General features: G+C 41.7%; 1 protein-coding gene across 2 annotated transcripts in view; it reads left to right on the plus strand.

Annotated features, from left to right (window-relative positions):
• The window catches only part of FASTKD1 (FAST kinase domains 1), a 253793-nt gene that overhangs the window by 28415 nt on the left and 212659 nt on the right, over positions 1–12719 (plus strand). The window contains exon 2 of one of the 2 annotated variants that reach the window (XM_078681609.1): positions 7747–8253. In XM_078681609.1, coding sequence (XP_078537735.1) covers positions 7919–8253 — 335 coding nt within the window. In that variant the 5' untranslated portion in view covers positions 7747–7918. Of the gene's footprint in view, positions 1–7746; positions 8254–12719 lie in introns of those variants that run through there. The other variant, XM_078681610.1, reaches the window with a different exon arrangement.

The following is a 12719-nucleotide window of genomic DNA, read 5'->3' on the forward strand; positions in this document are numbered from 1 at the left end:
CAGTGAACACACCTCTCCTGCCATTAAGGCTAGATTTTGGTTTAAAACCTATAGAACATTTCGTCATTCTTAGGGCACTTTTGTTCTGGATAAGGGTATGGACAAGCAACACTCGGGTCCAGTTGAAGGAAGCCATGGTCGAGCTGATTGCCCTGCACAAGCAAACCGGTCTAATCAAGTGGTTCAACAAGATCAAGGCTTGGTTTTTAAAAATAGGGCTGGGCAGCTCTGGGAGGAACCTGGGACCATCACCAAATCTATGGACCCCCTTGTTAAAAAAAGGTTCTGGGGACTTATGGACATGGAAAACGTTGAACGCACTGCACATGGCACTTTAACTGTGAGGTTCTTTAGTGTTAAAGGTAGTTTTGGTTTCAAAACCTTCCTTGACGATATCGAACCACCCCAGGCACGTGCACTGTATACCCAATTTAGATACGGAACCATTTATTTAAATGCAAGGAGATGTAGATGAGGGAATGTATCTGTTAATTTGTTGTGCCCCCCCCTTGTCACACTGCTCCCGAGACGCTTGAGCATTTTCTCTTTTGTTGTCCCTCCTATGCTGATTTTAGGAAAACTTTGATAGCTCCTGTTTGTCATATGCTTTCTTTTAGATGTCCTTTGGAAGTCATACACATTTTTATATCGGATACTACAAGCTGGCTAGTGTTTGCTATTTCGAGATTTTTGCTTTTTGCCTGGTGGAAGAGGTCAAAATGTGTTAACCAGTCTCTGAACATTGTAGTGTCGATCTAGCTCAATCTGTTTTGTGATTGATTTTGCACATTGTGTTTTTATTGGAAGAATTATAAGTCTGCTTTTTAATGGACATATCAATGAACATTTTTCTAATGCAATTTTAATTGTTTTTATTCTGATGTATTGTTTTTATGAGGTGTATGATCATATTTCTGATCGAATAAAATAATAATAATATTCAGTCATAACTGCACACAAGCAGGCTCGCACAGATCTAATCACTAGTATATGCAGTAGACCTTTATACTATCTACCATTCCTATGTGACTCTTAGAGTATATCCACTTGTATCTCCTCCTTGTGTGACTTTACATCTTGTACATTTGCAATTTTTTCCGTGTGTATCCTTTTTGTAACGCATGTAATCCTAAGTCCTTATGTTTTTCAACTGGTGCTTATGTATAGCGCTCTGACACCTTCGGGTTAAGTTCGCGCTATAGAAAATCGCGTAAATAAAATAAATACTTAGATCGCCTTGGGTACGGATTGACAGAAAGAGATGCAGGGATTGTACACACTTTAGCCCTTCTGCAGAGGCAAGGGAGTAATGTTGAGAAGTCATGGTAGATGGCAACCTCCATAGTGTCTTTTGCCTGGCTATTACTAGAGACCTTCTCTCATGTCTGGATAGTTAACCAAATGATGGCTGAGCGAGCCTTGAAGATTACTAAGTGATGATAAATACTGTTTAGCATGGCCTGAGGATTTCCAAGCGGCGGGTGACTGATGTCAGCAGTCATTAACAACAGCTGAGTCACTGAACGCACTTCTGGGCTTGTACTGATGATGCCAGTCAGCATTCACATCCATGATTACACTTGCAGTTTGTGTCATTAAAATAAAAATGTGTATCCAGATGTGCAAGTGGAGAAAATCGCATATTAACATTTCAAGTCCATACACATGGCCATAAGTCACCCAACCCTGTCTTCAACTCAATCAAGTCCGAATCTTATTTCAGCTTGACCGCTCCTCTATCCAGCTTTACTGCAGGTGCCGTTCTCACTCTGAGTGCATTTATTGACCCTACTTAAACCTTCAACACTTATCTAACCTCATTTCTGGAGTGTTTGCACCATGTCCCTTAAAAAAATAATATCAATCTGAAATACTTTACTTGTAGACGGCCCAGGTTCCTTCCTCCCTCCTTGCTCACATGCCCTACTATTTTTTTTTTATTTATCCAATTTTATTAGTTTTTATTACAATAAATAATGCTGTGATGAATGACAACGTGCACATTCAGAAAGTGGTTATGGTAAGACAATACATAGCGTAGGAGCTGCAGCTTCAAATTTTAAGCGAATAAACCATAACATTAGGACCTCACAGATGACCACAATGAGTCCTGTCCTCCCGGATCAGGCCGTCCTCCCAGTCAATGTTATTTTTTATACTTGTCTTTATTAACAAGGTTGCACATAGAAGGCTTACATCAAAATACAACCCGTAATTTGTCATACATATCAACTCTGAGCCATCCATAGGTGAACACAACAAATCTTGATTTTTACATTTATGTGACATACACTTTACCGTTACTTTCACATGAATGCTCGGAGAACTTGTGACAGTATATGGCAGTCTATCCAGCTCGGAGTTTTGCGCGCAACCACTTTATGTCCAGTATAATAAACAATAATAACACTACAACTTCTTATAGAAGAAGAAGGGAATAGAAATATGTGAGACAAAAACAGAAAAAAGAGGTGGGTGGCAGCGACTGGGTCCTCCATTATCATATATAAAAAGTAGACATTCTTCTCGGGTATGGGTCTTCAGGCATTCAAAGTGAAACCTTGTAAGGGGTAAAGAGTTATCCGGTCCCAGCTTTTCTTGGCATTTGCCTATGTGCGTGTAAGAAGTGAGTGAGGGGCATCTGCATTATCAAAACTTTGTATGGGTGGCGCGCTAGCTGGTGTCCCATCTTTATCCTCCCTGTCAGAAGGTTGGTTAGCCACTAGGGTCTCTAGCATATGCTTCAACTCATCCAGATCTCCCACTGCATTCTTATCCGTAAGTACCATTTTTAGGCAAACTTCCTCCGCTACACCCCATCTCCGCATATCTGCCCTCCATTTATCTATATATCGGAGTTGCGTTATGGGTCCCGTTCATTACGATTCTGCGTTTCGCCACAATCGGGCCTAGAAGTGCAAATTTATATCCCTACGTGTCCCTTTTTTGGGCACTGGAAGTACTCTGAGTAAGGAATGTTTAAGGGAGCCCAGTCAATGTTACTACACAAGTATCTACCACATTCCTTGCTGGTTAATGTACTGTATGATGTAACGATCTGTGCACCCCCCACCCCCTTTTCACTCATGACAGTAGGCAGATTCAGGTTACCCCCTGGAGTGGGACCCTAGTCCATGGAGGGAGAGACCCAGAGACCTACAAGTCGAAGGGGCCTATAGGGGAGCGGTCAAAACGGTGCAGGGGAAGGAAGCAGGGAGACCTCCCCACATCTACTCTACAAGTGATTCTCTAAATGTCTAGAGATCATTGAGTTGACTGTCCCAGCAGGTGGCGATTGGGATCTTGCACAGCCCCATGAAATCTTCTCTCAGCAGTGCCACCGCTTCCGCCTTCTCCCACTTAAGCTTTGCTGCGCAACAATGGTGCAAGGTCGGGAGGGTGTTCGTCTTTCAGTTCATAACTATAGAACGCCATGCTATGAGGAGGGCTAGGTCGAGAAATCTGGGTAGTCCCCAACTGTGTTTTTTACCCCCATTTAAATGCACCCAACAATACCCCTTCCATGGTGAGAAACCCCTTGCGACCCATCACCTCCACTATTGCTCCCGCAACCCCCTGCCAAAGATCCCTGACCACCAGGCAGCTCCAGAACATGTGTGCTATATCTGCATGTCGTGCATGGCACCGGTGACATAGAGGGGAGGATCCAAACATGTTTTGCAGTTTCATAGGAGTAAGGTTGACCTGGTGAAGAATGTTGTGTTGTATGCAGTTAAATTTCAAATTCTGAGACCTTTTCATCGGATAGTGCAGAGCTTTCTCCCACTCCTTGGTTGTCAGATCCTGGCCTATATCTCTTTCCCAGCATTGATGTGCTGCTTGTAAAGGGTCGAGTGTTGTGTGTGCCAATGCTCGTGCTAACCAGGTAATGCGCCTCCGCCCATTTCCCTTGATGTGGAGGGTGTGCACAAGTGGATGTAGTTCTGAGTCCGAGAATACCCCTTAACGTCCTCCGCTCAGCCAACAGCCTCCTATGCGCTAGGAAATGTCCTGCTGGCAGGCTGTACTCCTCCTGCAGTTGGGCAAAGGGGATGAGAGCGCTGTCCCGTAACTGATCCCCCAGTGTCCCCCTCCGACCTCAGTCCACGTCGCCACTCCTTTCCGCCCAAGTGCCTCACAAAAGGAGGCTATGACGTTCAGCCTGATTTCCGGGGAGTAAGATGTGATTATTGGATTAATTCGTAGACCCTTAGTGTGGCATTCACAGACTATTCGCAGCAAGTTGGTGTCCTCTCAGGGAGGCCGTGCCTGTGGTAGTAGCACACCGCTGACCGTGGCTTGCACTCTATTCACATCACGCAGGCCTAGTTCTTCCATCTCGCACCCCACCAACCATCTCTCAGGCATCTGCAGCTGTGCGACCAGATAGTAGTGCTCAAAGTTGGGTGCCCCTTATCTACAGGCAGCTGTAACTTCCTCAACGCCACTCATCTCCTCCCCCCTGTTCCATATGTAGGGAAAAGAAAGTGGACCCCGGAGATGCACACTGGAAGTTTATGGGAGAAGTACAAGAGATGAGGGAGCGTCACCATCTTTGACAATGATATTCTTCCTTGAACCGTGAGAGGGAGTTTGCTGCAGAAATTCATCTGAGAGTGCAGGGAGTATAAGGCTCTGGTAAGCCTCCCATCAATATTGTCTTGTGTGTCATGGTTTATTCAAATCCCTAGGTATTGGAACGTTCTAGGCCCTCATTTTAACAAGTGCGTGTCCACCGTTAGCTGCTGCAGGGGACAACTGTCTCGTAGCGGGGAGGCGCACAACTTAGTTCAGTTCACCCCTAGTCCCGAGGCCTTGCGAAAGTCCTTGAGAGTCTCCGCTATCCCGGAGATCCCCTCCTGGATGTCTTGAATGTAAATAAGTAAGTCAGTTGCATAAAGCGAGACTGCATGCACACTCCCAGCCAGGGGCATCCCCCTCCCCTTACCACTTTAACCGAGCAGTTGAGCTAATGGCTCCATCGCTAGAGTGAATAAGAGCAGCAAGAGTGGGCAGACCTTCCAGGAATTAAACTATTTTGGTTGGACCAGTTGCATCGTTTTCTAATGATGTGATATAATCTTGCAGAGGATTTTATAATCCATACCTAGCATGGACCACAGCGATAAGAGGTGACTTCAAATTGGGTTCCCGTCAGGTTTGGGCAAGAGCACTAAAAGCGATTCCCAGATTGTGGGAGACAGCCCTCAGACATGCCCTACTCTTGTGCGACTCTCCTCCACTACTGTTAATTTTGACTAACAGTCTCTCTTTTGCCAGAATGTATATACCTCATTCTAATCCCCCCTCTACCTGGAAATAAACCATTCACACTTTCTTCCATTAACACACGTCTCCTTTCTTTTCAGTTATATTCTCAGCTTTGACATATACTCATGTTGTTCTGGTCTTATCTTTTATCGGAAGAAAAGCCCTTTAGCTGACCCCTCGTCTTCAGCGATTTAGCCACTCACATCTTAGTTCCCTTTTCTCTCAAATGGTAGAAAGACTTTCTAGTAATCCTAAGTTTTCATTCCATTATGTCTGGTTTTCTTCAGCTCCTCTCCATTGCGACTGACCTCTCTCTATTCTAATTTGATTTTCATGTGTACCAAACTGAGGCTAATGGATAATGGTATAGGATGTCTGTGTTGTTTATTTAGGACTAGGGCATAGTAATTCCTGTATACAAATGTTTTTAGATTATCCACATGAAAACAATATTGGGGAAAAAGCATAGGGATCCTCAAAGCTCATATTTGTATTGTGGTCACCAATGAAGAATGTGTATAAGTAGATAAAAAGAAGCTTTAGTAGCGCTATCCCATGATGAACATATTACACCATACTTTTGCTAAGTTTATGGGTTCTGTGTTCTGGTTCATTACTCCAAATCAGTGGAAAGGCTCGAGCTCTTTTGTCTCACTGCTGTCAAATCAACTGAAGCTTGCTAAGACTTGTTTTACCTTTTGCTCAGCCTCTCAAAGGTTTGCAAATGATGCATGTAGAATTCAGCTAGTCTGTAGTATGAGTTGAGCTTTGTCATGTAAAGCACAGCCCATTATTGAAATGTATTGTTCAAAATGCAATGTCTCATGTTTGCAGTTTGAGTTGAGTAAACAGAAGACCACTCTGAGAATAGAAAACAGTCACTCTCTCTATGTATATGGATGTCTCAAGTGACTGTCACCTATGCTTTCATGGTGTTCATGATCATTACCACACATCATGGTCCAAAAACATGGTTGTTTCAAGCCGGAGTGCAGGGGGGTTTGGGGTGTGTGTGTTGCATTAAAAGGTAGCAAAATATTGCTGCTATTCTCCTCAACCCCCACCTTTCTTGTTATGCCAAGAATACAATCGCAATGAGAAATCAAAGGGCGCGTTCGAGGGTAGCATGTTAAAACATACAGACAGCCCTGGACATCCTTCCTATGACTTCCTGAAAAACCCTAATGCGTGCACTCGTTACATCAAGAATGGACTATGGGAATGTGCTGCTTCTGGGTGCCCGTTTGGCCCTGAACCTTAACGAGAAAGTCACCATCTAAAAATGCACTGAGAACATTGCATTGGTTGCCTATGCAGAAGCGGATTAAATTTAAGGCACTGTGTTTTGGTCACCGTATTTTGCAAGGGAAAGGCCCTGCCTACCTACACAATCTACTCCTACCATATAAAACGGTACGACAGTTAAGATCAACAGGGACACACCAAGTAGATGTCCCAAAGATAAGAAGAGCAATTATGGGTGCACGCTCATTCAGATATTTAACAGCAAAGAGCTGGAATGAGCTTCCCATTTCTCTCAGAGCTTAACAATCACATAGAGTCTTCCACAAGAGATTAAAAACATGGCTGTTCACACAGGTAGACTGAAGGCAATATAAATTGCATGCAAATGGCCCTTGAAGTGATCAGCTGGAATGGAAAGAGTGCGGGGAAAGACCGGTGTAACCAGGCGCTTCATAAACCCTAACTAAACAGCAAAATCAAATTCCAAGATATCTGCTGCCAAAACCACTACATTACCTAAGAATCTTTCTAAAGAAATGTAGTCCACTTCAGAGTTTGGAAGAAGCTTCTACCATTGCCTCAGTTGTGTATCTAGAGAGTGGTGTTTCTAAACCTAATGAGTCTGTTTAGCGAGTAAAAGGTGAATTTCTTCTGAAGGTACCAGGAAGGGGGTGATTTTTTGTGAACTGCACATGAATTTATTCGTAGTGTTGTTGGGGAAGTAGTAGACAGAGTGAATATGTTCGGGTGGATATATCCGAAGGAATATGTGTTTGAAAGTTTACCCTTCTGGGGCCTTGAACTTTAATGTTGCAGCCCTCAACATTTGCTCCTTCGTCAATGGACAGAGTGAGTGGTGCAAAGCTGAAACAAAATACAATTTGCAAATTTTTTCAAATCCTATTACTAAGATTTTGTTTAGATCGGGCCACAAAAGTCTTAAAGAGCTGGGCACAAGGCATATACAGCATCCTAGGAAATGCTTATTTTCTGACTAACCTTTAAAAAAAAACGAAAAAAAATAATATTTTATAAAAAAAGGTAAATTTATGCAGTATATTGAAAACTGTACAAATTACTACCAATAGTTGTTTTTAACTTGTTGAATCAAATGTTTTGTATGCGTTTTACCATAATGTAAAAAGAACTAAACAGGAAAGTGAGATAATTAAGGACCACATGAGCTGATTTTTTTTAATGTGTACTTTTACTATATTTCCTTTGTTTCAGATACACTAATGGAGCTTCTTTGCGTCTAAAACATAGTTGAATGGGAATGTGGACGACAACGTTTTCACTCTTCAGAGATGTTTTCCTCTGCGGCTTTGTACAACACCTTAAACTGAACAAACGTATTAATTTCAGGAGTGTATAAAGGGGACGACTTCACAGTGACAACAAAATGCTTAGATTGAGGCAAGTGCACTTCCTCGCCCTGAAATTGGTCCAGTTTCGTACAATAAGCACTGACCACCTCCTGGATGAAATTAAGAATTGCGCCACGGAAGACCACGTCTTTGATGTTGTAGGGAAGAAGAAGGCCAAACTGTCAGTGAAGCATGTGGGTTGTGCTGTGCAGAAGTTGTGGCAGTTTCAGAAGGAAAAGCCCAAGCTGCTGAGAAATGTGGATTATGTCAGAAGCCACCCAGAATTTCTTACCCTTCGGATTTTAGCTGAAAATAAAATAGATTTTATGGATGATGATGCGGTTGTGGACATACTGTACTACATTCTGAGGTACATACAGAGATCTTTGTTATTATATAGCTAATATTGATTTCTACAGTTGGAGTTCACTTTAAATGTTAAGGCATGGGTGAAAGAGCTTAACTCCTCTCACCACCCCTTTTTTTAAAGTGAGCTCTTTTTCTTGTAATTTGGTATATGCACTCCTTTCTATGTGCAGCCGACCCTGTATGATTTTTTTTCCTCTCAATTTTTTATTTATTTCAATTTATTTGCATATGATTTGGAACTCAACACAGATCCACATATTTACAAAGATAAAAACATACAATTACAGCTAAAAAAAATTTCCATACCATCATTACAATTAATATAAAGCCAAAAAACATTTGAAAAAGTTAAAAATTCTGTGACAAAACATTTCATTAGGCGGATTACACATAGCGTCCAATAGGGATTTATAGGAAGAAATGCATAACTTTAAACATATTGGTCTCAACCACTTTTGACGCTGAGCCCTTAGGGCAGGACATATAAAAAGGATATGAGTGATATCCTGGATTGAGGAATCAACGCTACATAAATTACATTTATCGGAACAACCGTGCCATCTGGCTAATAATTTGTTTAAAGGGAGAAGGTCATATCTTAAAAGAAACCAAAAGCGGCGTAAGCCGTGGGGGAGGGACCAAGATGCGTAGGGTTGTGACTTTTTAAATATGTAAGAATTAACAACCTTAGTAACACCTTTCTTTGTACAAAAAATATCTCTGTCCCTCTTAAAACTTAACTCCCATGTTGCCCGTTTTAAAGTCAGCTTTAGCTGATGCAAAGATAATAAAAAGAGCGATGATTCCTCCAATTTTAATAACGTAACTGCCCTTCTAAAATTCTTTATAAGTAAAGAATATTCATTCATAGGGCCCAATAGTTCTTTTTTGATTAGGCATCTTAATGTGTCGGGGTTGCACTTGGCTAAATGAAAAACCCAACGTATTACTCCTGCCAGCGCCTGAACCCAACTGCTTCGTAGGCCTAATTCAAGTCTAAGGGTTTCAACTGTGCACGCATTGTTGAGTGACAATAAACAACGTAAAAGTCTACCCTCAATGGTATCCAAAAAACCCCATTGACTTAGATCTATCAGTTCAGTGCCATAGAGCAGGGAAGCAGGAATTTTTGCTCGAAAAGCCTCCAAGAGAATTGCAAAGTGTCTTCTACCTTTGGATTTATAAAGAGCGCCCAGTCCCTTCCCCTGGGACATGGCTTTCCTGGAGTTACCATCTATATGTGCTTTGTCACTTAAATTGCCACACACTATTTTTCCCAGGAAAACATAACTCTTTACAACCTCCAACTTCTCATTCCCTAAGAGCCAACAGAAATTGCATAATTTAGGTTTTTTCTTCCCCGTGAAACACAGTACTTTGCTTTTAGACATGTTAATTTTCAACTGATGATCTTTCGAAAATAAATGCAAAGCGTATAGGCGACTATTAAGGCCCTTAGGCGTAAGATCAAGAAGAAGTATGTCGTCTGCATACATTAAACATGCTACCTGTTTGTCTCCTAAAGAGGGGGCAATTCCTTCACTCAAGGAAAGGATCTGTGGGAGATCAGAAACATAAAGGGAAAATAGCAAGGGTGCCAATAAACAGCCCTGTTTAAGACCATTGGCTGTCGGAATTACTTGGGAGAGGCCTCTTTCCCCCCCCCCCAACAACACTCTACACCAAGTCTCAGAGTGAAGTTCCCGAACTAGATGCAAAAGCTTGACTGGCATACCCAGAGCAAATAATTTCCTCCACAATAGTGGGCGATCAACTCTGTCAAAGGCCGTGGAGAAGTCTATGAAAGCCGCATAGACTCCCCCACCTCTAACCTTGACGTATTTATCCGTTATTACCTGGAGAGCGGTTAAATTGTCCAGGGTGCCATGATTTCTACGGAATCCCGTTTGTTCTAGAGGGAGAATATTTGCCTGGACTACCCAGTCATTAACTTGTTTCAGGAGGCATCTAGCGAAAACCTTGCCAATAGCGTCAAGCAGAGCTATTTGGCGATAATTTTGGGGGACTAATCGATCACCCTTTTTAAAAAGGGGTACTAAAATACTACCTTTCCATGAGGAAACTATCTTTCCGCTACAAAGACAAGCATTAAACACTGGGCATAACAACTTGCTCCATTTTTCACTATTATGTTTTATAACCGAAATAGGTAATTCGTCTGGCCCCATTGCGCCAGATGAACGCATTTCCCTTATAGCTGTTCTAATATCTTTTTCCGATAGGGGAATCAAAGGCTGATCCTTATCATTAACTGCTACATTAGGTGATAACAATCCGTTTATTGCATAGAGGGATGTGACATACTCCACCCATACAAGCTCATCTATGGGAATAGGGAGTGGGCGAGTTCTTGATCCACACCCATCACCTATAAGTGACCAGAATTTTCTCATATCCCCTTTAAAAGTAGCCTCTCTTAATTTGATCCAAATTTCATCCTCCTCATCCTTCCGTAGTTTTTCCTTCAACCTTTTCCTCCTTCTTTTTAATAGTGTTACTTCACTAGCTCTTTCGGTAGTTCTATTCAGATATTGTTTCCTTGCAAGTTTATTTATTTCTATATTAATGGCTCGTAAGGGCCAAGAGGTAGTTGCAGAGCTCCTATTCCTATTCGGTTTTTTAGTAAGTGAAGTTATTAACCTCATAAAATCTTGGAAGCACGTCATTTCTGAACCCTGCCAATTGGCGAGATCATCAATTGCAGTATCAAGGACACTCTCCAAATTTAGTTCAGCTTGAGGGTTCCAATGACACCTTCCTGATTTTACTTCAAAACTTACATGATCACTATTTACAGACCATTGATCAGGTCTCTGAGGAGTTATGTTCATGGTAGAGAGGAGTAATTTGTGGTCGCTGAAAACCGTATCAATGACCCTAAGATCTTTAAATAAAAAAAATGAAGAATTCTCGACTATAACGTAATCTAATATGGATTCTCCCTGGTGGGACTTATGAGTAAAATTTGCGGGAGAGTCAGAGGGGAGTCTTCCGTTCACTATAATCCCCTCCATTTCAAAAAGTTCTTTGAGGAGCATCTTCCCGCGCTTATTTGTTTTAGATTTCTCGGGAAGAACAGCTTGTGGGATATGATAAGATTCTTCTTTGTCTTTATCTCGAAACAAAGACATACTTGTATTGGAAATTTTACAATTCAAGTCCCCTACGAAAATAATATTAGGGGAAGAAAAATTCTCCCTTAGGCTCTGAATATACACAAAAACTCTTTTTAAGATTACATTAAAACTAACTTCAGGGGGAATATATGCGTTGATCAATACTAGAGGTTTAGCTATTTTTACGTTCTCATAACTAAACAGCGTTATAGCTTGAAAGAGATGACTAGAATCCATACAGTGGGAGAAATTCCATTTTATCTCAGTGGATAGGAGACAGGCAATTCCCCCCTTTGCGTGTCCTCTCCTGGAGGGAACCGCCTGACCATCAAGAACAAAATAGTCCCTTCCTAAAAGGATTTTCTCCGAGCACCAAGTCTCTTGGAGACAAATCACACTAGCTTTTAATGACAAGAGGAAATTGTTTTTTCTGGACAGTTCTTTAACCCTGCACAATTCCATGATAGTAGCGTTATATTCTCGCTAAAGATGAGAATTAGGGGGATAAACGATTGTCAAGTTCTTTGACAGAACGCCAGGCAGCCAGTCCCAACGGACAGAAGCATCTTCTGCTTTATCCTGTGAATGGAATGTTGATGGCTTAGGGTAAGACACTGAACGGAGATCTTTTGATAGTTGAATTTTAAGATCATTAAAACCTCTATCTTGTTCTTTATTTCCTAGTACTGCCTTCGGAAGGGGGATGGAGGATCTTAAGGGCCCTAAAGATTTAGAGGGTTTATCAAAGGAAAAATCTCCCCAAAAGGGCGTCACATCGATCCCTCTACTCTGAAAGTATTCCGACCGTTGTAGAATAAGATTCACCACTAATTTTGAGTAGAATCTCACCCTCGTTAAGCTACCCCCCTCGATCTTCAGAATCCGTACTAAGTCTATGTCCGAGGTAAGTAACAATTTCAAGTTTGCAGACTCTTGAAAATATTTAAGAAGCAGTGATCTATTTAGGATGCAATCTGCATCAAACAGAGGAAGAAAATCTAGGATAAGAGTGTCTACACTCTCATCCATAAATGTTTCAGGGGAATTTAGACAGACTGCTGCAATATCCCTTTTATCAGAGAAAGGGCTAGCCAAGGGGTTAAGCCTAGGGGAGCCAGAGTTTATGATGATGGTTTCGTTTTTCTTCGGCTTCAAATTTTGCTGGACCCCTATAGTATTTGGGGGCCCCTCCAGGGGGCATGAATTCAAAGGATGAGGAACTAAAGTCTGAATTTCATCATTTTGTACCGTCAGAGGGGACTGATGAGATTCTTGAATACAAACTAATTCCAAATTTTCCTTCCAACAAATTTTCCGCCGTCTATTTTTT

This window comes from Lissotriton helveticus, chromosome 3_1 (assembly GCF_964261635.1).
Source record: "Lissotriton helveticus chromosome 3_1, aLisHel1.1, whole genome shotgun sequence".
Lineage (NCBI taxonomy): Eukaryota > Metazoa > Chordata > Amphibia > Caudata > Salamandridae > Lissotriton > Lissotriton helveticus.